Source organism: Phyllostomus hastatus, unplaced genomic scaffold (assembly GCF_019186645.2).
Source record: "Phyllostomus hastatus isolate PE091 unplaced genomic scaffold, TTU_PhHast_1.1 phas_contig_98, whole genome shotgun sequence".
Taxonomy (NCBI): domain Eukaryota; kingdom Metazoa; phylum Chordata; class Mammalia; order Chiroptera; family Phyllostomidae; genus Phyllostomus; species Phyllostomus hastatus.
Window position 1 is genome coordinate 227,900 of NW_025333999.1, and position 13,271 is coordinate 241,170.

The 13,271-nt window shown below is 45.4% G+C and overlaps 1 protein-coding gene across 3 annotated transcripts in view; it reads right to left on the reverse strand.

Annotated features, from left to right (window-relative positions):
• The window catches only part of OLFM2 (olfactomedin 2), a 69,176-nt gene that overhangs the window by 5,552 nt on the left and 50,353 nt on the right, over positions 1-13,271 (reverse strand). For all 3 annotated transcript variants that reach the window (XM_045853183.1, XM_045853184.1, XM_045853182.1), the window contains exon 2: positions 950-1,099. In XM_045853183.1, coding sequence (XP_045709139.1) covers positions 950-1,099 — 150 coding nt within the window. The remainder of the gene's footprint in view (positions 1-949; positions 1,100-13,271) is intronic.

Consider the following 13,271-nt stretch of genomic DNA (forward strand, 5'->3'; position numbering starts at 1 on the left):
TTTTTGGCTAAATGAGTAAACTGGAATTCCCTAGACCTGGCCTCTCCTAACCCAAACTGGGCAAAGTGAGCTGCACAAAGCCAAGGTGAGCCCCACTGGCTAAGGTGAACTCAAAGGCTGCACTGGATGCTTATTGAAATACACAGGCTTTCCACATGACACTTGGAAGTTCTCAGAAAGCCAACAGCCTGATACCCACCCTGACTACCACAAAACATTATACAGCCATCGTCAATAATCAGGGGACATCACATGGGCACCCCAGATTGCTGGGGAAAGCAGCTCTGGTGTTGAGGTTAGGGCAGGGCCCTATGGAGTTCATGGGTGGGAGGTTCTCATGCCAAGAAGGGTGTCTTCTGTCCTCTGCCAAGCCTCAGCTTCCCCCTTTATACAGTGATGCTGGGAGACAGCCAGTGCCTTTTAACACCAACATTAGAACTGTCTAATGGGCAGTCAGCTGGGCAGCGGCAAGGGACAGCAATCAGTCTATAAAGGGCACTAAGACTGTAAAGGGATGTATTGAATGGGGACCGTTTTCTATTGGCCACAACCAGAGGGGAAGGAATCTTTATACAAGCCTCTTGGGATAGAGGGTGAGAACCCTCCCCAAGGGACCCCAAGCACCTTTTCAGCAGGTGAGTCTGGCAAACCACAGGGCTGAGTGGGGTGTGCACAGTGGGCAGGCCGGAGCCCACACGTGCAGGAGGCACAGATGCTGCCATGGGGGCCTCTTTCCTTCTGGTCCCCACACAGCACTCAGCTCCTCCTCCGAAGAATCACTGAGCAGATATTAACTAAAATATCCACCTGGATGGGAGGCAGGCTATCTGCCAGCTCTGAATAACCTGTATGGCTAGATGTGGCCCTGGCTGACCTGGATGGGGCCAGGGGGCAGGATGGGGACTGGGAGAGTTCTCCAGCTTCCCCAAGGAACATGGAAGGTTCTCACCTTCTCCATCAGCTGCCGCAGCTCTCGACTCCTGCCATCTCGGGAGCAGGTGCTCTGGGCAGGGATCACCGCCGTGCAGATGCATTTCCCATCAGGGGCCTGGGCCGAAGTATACAGTTGCCAGCCTTCCTCTGGGCTTTGGAAGAGGGTCTGTGGGGAGGTCAGGGATTAGAAAGCAGGAACCTAATGAGGGAGACAGGGGACCCAGAGAAACAAGAGATGCCCTTTGCTGGACCCCAGGAACGTGCCGGAGTAGGTGCCGAGTGTCTGATGCATGGAACCCCACTTTACAGATGGCAAGACTGAGGGGTTAAAGAACATGACAAGGAGTTGTGGGACTTGAGCCCTTCCACAAGACAGGAATTTATTCAATCACACACGTTTGCATACACACAGCATTGCCTCCATAACAACCATTAGAGATTGGCCTTTTTAAAAAATGGTTATTCTATTACAGTTGTCCCAGTTTTTCCCCTTTTGCCCTCCTCCACCTATCCCACCCCCTGCTCCCACAATCAGTCCCCACACTGCTGTCCATGTCCATGGGTCATTCGTACATGTCCTTTAGCTAATCCCTTCCCCTTCTTCCCATCATTATCCACCCCCACCCCTTCCCTCTGGCCACTGTCAGTCTGTTCCATGTTTCTTGCCTCTGGTACTATTTTGCTCATTAGGTTTTTCTTATAAGTGAGATCATATGGTATTTGTCTTTCACAGGCTGGCTTATTTCACTTAGCATAATAGGCTCCAGTTCCAACCATGCCGTTGCAAAAAGTAGGAGTTCCTTCTTTCTTTCTGCTACATTGTATTCCATCGTGTAAATGTACCACAGTTTTTTGATCTTCTCATCTACTGATGGGCACTTAGGCTGTTTCTAGAAAAAGACAGAACGAAGCCTGCTTGTACTGACACCCAAACCTGGACCCCTCTTTCTGCTTCCCCAGTCCAGGGCAACACATAAACTCTGGATACGCACTGTTGTTCCCACCCCACCCCTGCCCCTGCTCCTGAGAAGCCCAAGCAAGGCAATGGCCAAAGGGTGACAATTCTCTCAGAGACCTCCAGGCCCTTGACAGAAGCCATCACCTTCAGACCCCTCCTAATGAAACTTCAAGCTAGTTTACATCACTCAGGCAGCTCCGGGATCGATCACAGCTGTGTTTCCCAAGCCGTAGTCCTGGGAACCCTGGCAGTGTCACCCAGCGTGCTGGAGAAGGGGTCCTCTGCGGTCAGAGAAGTTTGTACACAGTTCAAAACACACCCACTGCCAAAACTTGGACATTGCTCTTAGCAGTATTTTTCTGATTTATCACCTCAGGCAAGGAAAACAAAAAAATAAATAAATGGGACTACATCAAACTAAAAAGTTTTTACACAGCAAAGGATACCATCAACAAAACAAAAAGACTACCTACCAAACGGAAGAAGATATTTGACAATGACGTGTTCAATGAGGGGTTAGTATTCAAAATTTATAAAGAACTCATACAACTCAATGCCCAAAAAAATCCTATTTAAAAAATGAGCAGTCCTCCATGACCAGTGTGGCTCAGTGGGTTGGTCACTGTCCCACAAAGTGAGAGGTGACTGGTTTGATTCCCAGTCAAGGCACTTGACTGGGTCACAGGTTCAGTCCCCGGTGGGGTGTATATGAGAGGCAACCAACTGATGTTTCTCTCTTTCATCGAGGTTCCTCTTCCCCTCTTTCTCCCTCCCTTCTCCTCTCTCTAATTTTTTTTTTTTTTTAAATAATGAGCAGCTCTGGTCAGGTGGCTCAGTTGGTTGGAGCATCATCCCATACATCAGAAAAAGTACACGTACAGTCAGGGGCCCTCAGGAGGCAACCAATCAACATTTCTCTCTCACATCTGTTTTTTTTCTCTCTCTCTCCCCCCACCCCACCTTCCTCTCTTTCTAAAATCAATAAATACATCCATGAGTGACAATTACAATAAAAAATGGGCAGAGGACCTAAATAGACACTTCTCAAAGAGGACATACACATTGTCAACAGACACATGAAAAGATATCCAATGTCACTAATCATCAGAGAATGTAAATTAAAACCACAATGAGACATCACCTTGTACCTGTCAGAATGGCTGCCATCAATAAATCAACAAACAAGTGCTGGAGAGGATGTGGAGAAAAGCGAAACCTTGTGCACTGTTGGTGGGAATGCAGACTGGTGCAGCCAGTGTGGAAAGCAGTATGATGATTCCTCAAAAAATTAAAAATGGAACTGTCTTATAACTCAGCAACTCCACTTCTGGGTATATAGCTGAAGAAACCCCAAAACACTGATTCAAAAAAGATATATGCACCCTTATGTTCATTGCAGCATTATTTACAGTAGTCAAAATAGAGAAACAACCTAAGTATCTGTCAATAGACAATTGGTTAAAGAAGATGCAGTACATATATACAATGGAATATTACTTGGCCATAAAAAATAATTACATCTTACCATTTTCAACATCACTGATGAACCTAGAGGGTATTATGCTAAATGAGGCAGAGAAAGACAAATACCATATGATTTTACTTATATGTGGAATCTAAAGAACAAAATAAAGGAACAAACAGACTCACAGATGCACAGAACAAACTGATGGCTATCAGAGGGGAGGAACATCAGGGGATGGGTGGAAAAGGTGAAGGATTAAGAAGTACAAATTGGTAATTATAAGATAGTCACAGGGATGTAAAGTACAACATAGAGAATATAGTCAATAATATTGCAAGAACTACGGATGACAATGCCAGGTGGGTACTCAAATTATCGGGGATCACCTTGTAAATTTATAATTGTCTAACCAATATGTTGTGCCCCGAAACTAATATAAAATGATACTGAATGTCAACCGTAACTGAAAAATAAAATTTAAAACAATAAGCACTGATTGCCACTGGGTGGCGCATGCTGGGCCCCCAGGTCAGGACCCCTTCAGCTTCCCCAGAACGCACTGGAGTTTGTCACAAGTCCCAATCCTCTTGTTTTCACTAGGTCATGATGGTCTCATTTGTTCAACAAGTATTTGTAAAGCACCTACTGTGTGTCGAGCTCTGTTCTGTACCCTGAAAACACAGCAGTGAACAAAACACAAACACAAAACTCTTCTAGAAGTGCACATTAGAGACACAGAAATAAACATCACGTGTAAGTAATGTTTATTACTTTACATCTGAGTGTAAAGTAAACATTTCGTGTTTAAAGGGCAATGAGTGCCACAGAGAGAGGTAATGCAGGGAAGAAGTGACAGGGGACACAGGGATTGGGGTTGTTAGGGGTTGTAGTTTTAGGCCTGGGAAAGCCTCCACTAGAAGATGCATCTGAGTCGAGACTTGAAGAAGGCGAGGGAGAATCATGTGGCTAGCTATCTAGGCAGTATGTTCCAGACAGAGAGAACAGGAGGTGCAAAGGCCCTGAGGCAAGATCATTCCTTAGCACGTTTAGGAAACAGGGAAGAGGCTGGTGTGGCTGGAGCAGAGTGAGCAAAGGGGTAAGTGGCGGTGGGGGAGCGGGGAGGAGGGAGATGAGGGCAGGGAGGAGACAGGGAAGCATGCCCAGGGCCTGTAGGCAGCAGGGAGGATCTGTTGTTTGCTCTGAGTCAAATGGGAGCCATGAGGGTTCTGAACAGAGGATGGACATGACCTAACTCACAGGCGCCCTCTGGCTGCTGTGGGGGGAACAGACTGTAGGGGTTGGGGAGCTGGGCCAGTGCAGGAGATCAGGGCAAAAGTGACTGCACATCCAGGCAAGGGATGATGAGTGGTGAACAGAGAGGTGGGAAATGAAAGATTCTGGTCCTAATCAGGATGCATTCCTACAGACACCGAAGAAATTCTGATAAAAGCCAAGTGTTTTACAGAGAAACAAAGCCCCACAATAATTGATCATTTGCAGGCTGTTAACTGAGGCTGTTCCCAGGAGTTGTAGCAGAGATAAGCCAGGCTGTGAATTACGCACAATCTCAGAGTCTCCAGCTATTATACGCCCACCTTTCTCTCTCTCTCATTCAATAAAGTCTTTTTTTAAAGCTTATTGAAATGTGAGCAAGTGATATAATTGTACAGATGAGTTTGACTCCTCACTAATTTATAAGGGAAAAAAACATTCAGAAATGCCATCTAAAACTACTGTAATTAGTCATTCTTTGTGCCTTACACACACACTTCTGAGTTGGGAGAACCCCCTTTTTACACATCCACATCTCCCCTGTGGAGGAACGGAGTCACTCACCTCCCCAGACTGCCTCACATGCAGGTGTGCTTCAGGAGGAGCCTGGCTCGTGACTCTGCAGAATTGCCCAGGATCCCTCACTGCCATGGGCTTTCTCTGGTGGTCTGAGCCCGCTTTGCCTTTGCACTAGGCAAGCAGTCCCTCCCACCCACAGGCCCCATCCACGCTTCATGGGAGTTACTGATAAGTCCCACCCCTCTCCCTGAGGTGTACACTGCACAGTTCCCCAGGGGAGCCTATTAGGACCAGCGCTCCAGGTGCCCACGGCAGTACACTGCTCACTGGCTCACCCTTCATGGGTTTCCTCGGCTTCTGGTCTCACTCCCCCCACTGGTTCTTCTTGGGATCACCTGACGGTGAATGCTTGTGCTCAACTCGTCTCCTCCAGCTCTGCCCTGTGCGAGCCCGACCCAAGACGAGACAGGCAACCCAAGACGAGAAGTGACCCAAGACAAGATGGGTGACTCAAGAAAGCTTCCCCCTTGGCTCTGCTTCCTTTCAGAACAAATCCAGTTCTTTAAAAACACACACACAACACAATGCAACACAAAAACAATGAATGTGAGTCCCAGCTTCCCATCCCTGTTCCCCAGGCTTTGATCCCCAAGCAATTATTGACACCCCCCCCCCACTAAAATTCTCACTTGTACAGAAACAGAGCTGCCCAGTACAACAGAATTAACATCTCCTTTCTGCAGCTCCTACCCTGTGCTTTGAAGCAAACAATCCATGTTCTCTCAACAATTGAAATACTGAATTGCAAAAGAGAAGCAAGATTTAAGTGGCCAGGAGAGGCAGCCTCCACGGCTTTCCTAAAATAATTGTCCACGTGGACACGCCCCGCCGAAGTGCTCTCTGCAGCAGTGTGATTAAATGCCTGGGCTTGGCTGCCAGCTCTCAGCACAGCAAAGATTCTGAATTTTGCTCCTTGTCAGGTTCAAGATCAAATGCACAGGCAGTTCATGTCCTGAGGGGACCCATGGAATGTCCTGGAAGTTTCAATGTTTGAGTGTCCAAATGCCTGCTCTCCAGACTGGGTTTAGCTTGGAACCAAAGTCATGAACTCTTGGTGGTCACAGCCTCAGGGACAGAGAATGGCGTATACTAAAGAAAATGCTGTAACAGTAGGTGTGAAAGCTCAGGAGCTCCCCAGGTACAGACACCTCCGATGGGGTAGCCTGTCTCACCTCAGATGCAGCAAATGCTCCTGAGAAGCCAGCCACTCTCTTGGCTTAGCTGCTGGTTCTGAGTTTAATATTCCTGCTAATGAACTCTAAGAGGGTAAGCTATATGCTCAGTGGCTGCTCCTCAAACTGTCTTTCTGGCTGGGATTTTTCAAATACTTCTGCTGAGGCTGCTGCCCCAATTAAGCTGATGTCTCTATAACAGACCCAGGATTGACTGAGTATGAGAAACTCAGGAAAATTTTTCTTGCTGTCACATCCAGGGTCATCATCTCAGGGTACAGTTCTGTCACCTACACCTTGGTTTAAAATCAATTTCTGGATCTTCCAGGGGCGGAGGGATTGCTCCAAGATCCTGGGGGTAGCCAGCCAGCCAGCACTGGCTATCGGGGATTAGCCAACAGGAATAGAGCAAGCAGCTGCCTCTTAATAAGACAAGGATATTATTGCATTTGAGGCTGGACAATTTAATCAGGAAGCAGAAGTGGCTTGGGGCTTATAAATATATTTGTACCTTGCCTTATTCCAGAGAGGACTCCGAGTGGTTTACAAGGATATGTAAAATACCACGCGATAGCGCCAATTAAATAGAAGAGTGGGAATTAGATGTTTCTGGAGGGCAGTCTGCCAATCCAGGGCCAGAGCTTTAATGTTTCTGCATTTGTATTTGACCCAGCCAAGCCAAGTCTGAGAATTTAGCCCAGGGAGATCGTGTGGACAAACACACTGCTACAAGCATCCTCATTAAAGTGCTGTTTAAAATTGGACAACTGGAATTTTTTCCTCATTTTGCCTGATGATAAGAGGATTGACTTCAAAACTTAAGGTGCATTCACAGGATGAAATACTATGCAGACACTAAAGGGGGATTAGCCCTGGCCAGGTAGGTCATCTGGTTGGAGCGGCACCCCCAGCACCAGGAAGGCTTCCATTCAATCCCCAGTCGGGACACATACAGGGGGCAACCGTTCAATGTTTCTCTCTCACATTGATGTCTCCGTTTCTCTCTCTCTCTCTCTCCCTAAAATCAATAACTATATATCCTCGGGGGAGGACTTTTTAAAACTTGGGGCTTAGTGGGGATTCTTATTGCCATCTTCAAAAGTACCTTATTTTCTAAAATGAATGCATAGTGGTCTTGTAAAGATTTTTTTTCAACCCCTTAATTTTTTTTTTTTTGGCAAGGGAGAAAAGGAAAAAAAGAGAAAAGTGGGGGCAGAGAGACAGAAATGAGGCTAAGAAAAACCCGAACAACCAGCATATGGCTGGGCCATAAAACTGGCTCCTGGCTCCTTAGCAGCCAACTCAAAAAGGGAAAGCTGGTCATTTATGCGGTTCCCAGTGTCCTGAGACAAAGAACACCAGATGCTCAGGAGAAGGCTTGAGTATTTTTGGTAACCAAGAACAGGCAGGGATCTCTCCCACAGTCCTCCCAAAAAGGGGCCTGTGTGATGTCACCAGCATCTCTCCAGACAACTTCCTTACGACAGGAGCCACTCGTTCCTCTGGCTACCTCCTAGTGCCACTCAGATGGCAGAATCAAGCCACATGGTTGAGAACTGTGTCCTGGGGTCAGGCTGCCTGGGTTTATGTCCTGGCTCGGCCACTCACTTGCTGTGTGAAGTGGGCAAGTCAGTTAACCTCTCTGTCACACCATTTCCTTGTTTGTAAAAATGGACATGATAACTGTACTGACCTCACAGGATTGCTGGGAAGCTGGAACATGCTCATACTATATGTACAAGCAATTAGAACAATCATCGGAAGTGTTTGTTGTTGTTGTTACAACCCTCACAACACTCTACAGCCAGTTCAGGAACTTTCTGAAGGCAGAATGGTTTGAGCTTGATGCGGTCACTAAATTGAGACATTCTGCAAGGACTGATGAAACTCATCATCATTCCCCGTGGAGTTGGGGCTGAGGCTGTGGAATGAGGAGGCATCACGGAATGTCCAATGATAGAGGAGTGAGTGGGAGCCTCGAGGAAGATGGCCAGAGACACTTGCTGCATCCTGGTCCCTATGTGGCCCGGCGGCTTCCTGTCCTAGGGGCTCTCCTTGACATAATTTGGTGGAGGTGAGCCCTGCTTCAACAAGACTCACAATGCAGTGTTCTCTCTGGCCCATACTCTAGTTGTCCTGCCCTTCCTGCAACACACAAGGCTTTTTTCCCACCTCCAGGCCTTTGCACTGGCTGGACTCTGCCATCAACACTCACCCCATCTCCTGGCCAGGCTCACACTTCCCCACTCCTGGGCTCAAGCATAACCGTCTGCTCCAAAAGCAGCCCCTGCTGAACCTGTCCCATGTACCCCATCCCCCAAGGCATCCTGTGCTTTTTTCCCCCTAATACTTCTATTTTTTTACTATATGTTCAGCATTGTTCTAAGTACTTTGCATGTTTTAACTGATTTGATTCTCACCACAAAGCTAGGAGGCAGTTGCTGTCATTATCCTCTTCTGAGAAGTGAAAAAACTGGGTATAAGAGGCTCATGTCTCTTAACCAGAGCCTCACACCCTGTAAGTGGTGGGCCTGGGATTCGAACAGGGGCCATCTGGCTCCAATCCGAAGCATCACGCTGCACCTCCCCTGTCCTCCTTCAATCCCTGATCACAGTGGCCATTAGGACCTCACGGGTGTGAGAATTCTGTCTGTTTTGCTTATCACTGAATCTCCCAGGCCTGACACAATGTTTGCTGAATGACTGGATGCTAGTTGGCCCATGGGACAGAGAGCAAATATCTTCACAGATCCACCGTGCCTCTCCCTGCTGCCACCAAATGGGCTCCCACGGAGGGATGGTCTGAGATCAGGATGCAGACAGATGCCCAGCAGGCTCAGAGGCAGCCATGGGTGGCAGCATGGCCATGATGAATGATCAGGGACATGCTTGTCTGCCATGTCTGAGCCATGACAGGGGCCATGTCCCTTTGGACGGCTTAAGATAACAGCAGGCTGCCCCCGTCAAACCTCGAGGTATTGGGCAAATCCTCCCTGAGTGATAAGCTTGACAGGCCTTAAAGAAGATGTCAGCTCATTCATGCCAAGAGAGAGAACTGGGGCCTCCCTCAGCCTGAGCAGCTGGGGCTTTGCCTGTGAGAGATTGTGACTGGGGGAGGGGCCAGGTTGGAGGCAACCCCCAGTCTGTCCATTCACTCATTCACTCCCAATGTAGTTAACCCATCTTTCCCTGAGAGGCTATGCAGGCTGGCAGCACAGCACCACTTCTGACCCTTTGAAGACCCCCAAGTCTTGGCAGAAGACCCCAGCAGCTGCTGAGCCACAATCCAGGCCAGTACTTATGTTCTAGCATGCCCTGGTCGCTGCCTTCACAGCGCCAATGCAGACCAATAGTCAGTGAGATAGACTTCCTTGGGGAGGGTGGGAAGAAAAACAGGTCTCTGAATTCAAATGACTTCCTTCCCTGGAGTTCAGGGAAGGGGTGCCAGAGGCTTGCCTTGTGCAAGAATTTACAAATACAAAGACTCAATTTAAATTCAGAAATAAGCCAAGATTTGAAAGTAACCCAAGTGCCCATCAGTAGATGAGGGGATGAAAAAGCTGTGGTACATTTGCACAGTGGAACACTGCTCAGTCACAAAGAATAAGGAAATCTACCTTCTGCGACATCATGGATGGACCTGGAGAGTATTATGCTAAGTGAAATAAGCCAGTCAGAAAAAGGCAAGTATCAGATGATTTCACTTCCATGTGGAATTTAATGAACAAAATAAACTAACAAACAAAATATAAACAGATTCATAGATATAGAAACAGACTGACAGGTGTCAGAGGGGAGGGGGGCTGGAGGCTGGGTAAAAAAGGTGAAGGGATTTAGCAAAGATGAAAACTCGTGGACACAGACAATGGCATGGTGATTACCAGAGGGAAAGGAGGTGGGGGAGGTAGGAGAGGGTAAAGAGGGGATAAATGGTGATGGAAGGAGATTTAACGTGGGTTGGTGAACACACAATACAGTGTACAGGTGAGATGTTATAGAACTGTACACCTGAAACCTATGTAATTGTATTAACCAATGTCATACCAATAAATTCAATAATTTTTTTAAAAAACCAAAAAAATTTTTCAGAAATGAAAAAGAAGTTACAACAGACATCCCTGAGATAGGAAGGACTATGCAAGAATACTGTGAAAGGCTACACACCACCAAATTCCAATAACCTAGAAGAAATTGACAAGTTTTTAGAAATACAGCTTTCCTAGACTAGATCATGAAGAACTGGAAAATCTGAACAGACCGATTAACAGTAAGGAAATTGAAACAGTCATCAAAAACCTCCCCCAAAATAAAAGTCCTGCCCTGGTTGGTGTGGCTTAGTGGATTGAGTGCCAGCCTGCAAACCAAAAAGTCACTGGTTTGATTCCCAGTTGGGGAACATGCTTGGGTTGCGGCCCAGGTCCTTAGTGGGGTGCACTCAAGAGGCAATCACACGTTGATGTTTCTCTCCCTCTTTTTCTCCCTCTCTTCCCCTTTCTAAAAATAAATAAATAAATGAAGTGGACTACATCAAATTAAAAAGCTTCTGCACAGCAAAAGAAACCATCAACAAAACAAAAAGGCAACCAACAGAATGAGAGAGGGTATTTGCAAATAATACCTCCAATAAGGGGTTACTATCCAAAATACATAAAGAACCCATACAACTCAACAACAAAAAATCCTATTAAAAATGTGCAGAGGACCTCAATAGACACTTTTCCCAGAAAGACATACAAATGGCCAACAGGTATATGAAAAGATGCTCAATTTCACTAGCTATAAGGAAAATGCAAATCAAAACCACAATAAGATATCACCTCACAGCTGTTAGAATGGCTATTATTAACAAGAAATAGCAGGTGTCGGAGAGGGTGGGGAGAAAAAGGGACACTTACACACTGCTGGTGGGAATGTGATTGGTAGAGCCCCTATAGAAAAATTTTTGAGGATGTTCCTCAAAAAATTAAGAATAGATCCATTAATTCCTCTTCTGGGTATCTACTGCAAAAACTTGAAAACATTTATTCATAACCATATATGTACCTCCATGTTTATTGCAGTATTATTCACAGTAGCCAAGACATGGAAACAACCTAAATGTCCTTCAATGAATAACTGGGTAAAGAAGATGTGGTACATATACACAATGAAATATTGCCATTTGCGACAGCATGGATGGATCTTGGGACTATCATACTAAGTGAAATGTCAGATAGAAAAGGACAAGAACAGTATGATTTCACTCACATGTGGCATATGAAACAAAAAGTAATAAACAAACAGGCTCATAGACACGGGCAACAAACAATGTGAAGGTTATCAGAGGGTAGAGGGAGGTTGAAGAGGGTAAACAGGGTGATGATGGGAGGAGATGAGACTTTGGGTGGTGAGCACACAATGATTGCATACAACAGACATACAATGGAAGTGGTCTATCTACAACATACAACAGATGGTGTATTGCAGAACTGTACACTTGAAACTTATGTAATGTTATTAACCAGTGTCACCCCAATAAATTTCATTAGAAATCTACAAACACAGTCCATTTCCTCTGAGTGTGGCCCAAGCTGTGTTGGAACCAGGAACCCCTGCAGAGAGCAGAGTTTATGGACTGAGGTCTGCTTTGAGGCTCTAAGTTCTCACTCAAGAGCCACATCAAGCTTGCTTTGAAAAAGGGCAAGTCCCCCACCCCAGCACTCAAGAACAACCCAACTGAGAAAACACTTCTAGGTGGAAACAAGTTCTCACTCAAGTCTCCTGAGTCTCACGGAGCTCCTTTCAGATTCTCAAAGACTCCTCAGCTCTTTATCGCCCCAGGACCTTCAAACATCCTGCCAACACCACCGTCGTCCAGGTGAGCCATGGCTAGCACCAGGATGGACATGACAGACAAATGGGTAGATTCCTATGTTTCATTTTATTTTAATTTTTCAGTTTTTATCTTTCAATTAAAGTTGACATTCAATATTACACTAGTGTCGGGTGTACAGCATAGTGGTTAGGCATTTAAATAACTTACAAAGTGATCCCCAAACAAGTCCTGCACCCACCTGACATCATACATACATAGTTATTACAATATTATCAATTATGCTATAGTCCACATCCCCGTGACTATTCTGTAACTGCCAATTTGTACTTCTTAATCCCTTCACCTTTCTCACCAAGCCCCCAACTCCCTGCCTGCTGGCAACCATCAGTTTCTTCTCTGTGTCTGTGAGTTTGTTTCTGTTCTGTTTGTTCATTTATTTTGTTTTTTTGATTCCACATATAAGTGAAATCATATGATGATTGTCTTTCTCTGTCTGACTTATTTCACTTAGCATACTATCCTCTAAGTCCTCCCATATTGTTGCAAATGGTAAGAATTCATTCTTTTTATGACCAAGTAATATCCTATTGTATACTTCTTTATCTGTTTGTCTTTTGACTGGAGCATTTAATCCATTTACATTTAAAGTAATTATTGATAGGTAGTTATTTCCACTTTATTGTTTTCTGATTGTTTTTTCTGTAGTTCTTCTCTGTTCCTTTCTCATTCTCCTCCTCACTTCTGTTGTATGTTGATGGCTTTCTGTAGCATTGCTTGGATTCCTTCCTTTCCATTTCTCGTATCTCTCTTGTAGATTTTTGGTTTGTGGTTACCATGTTCCCTCAAATATACCAACCTATATATAGCCGTCTATTTTAAGTTGATGGTTGCTTAATTTCAAACACATCCTAAAATCACTATTTTAACTCACTCCCTCTACCTTTGTTTTTGTCATTATTTTTTTACTTCTTTTGTGTATGTTTGTTAATTTATTGTTGCAAATATAATATTCCTTCTTTTGCCTCTTAACCTTTGTACTAGCTTTAGTGTTGATGGATCCACTGCTTTTATGTGTTT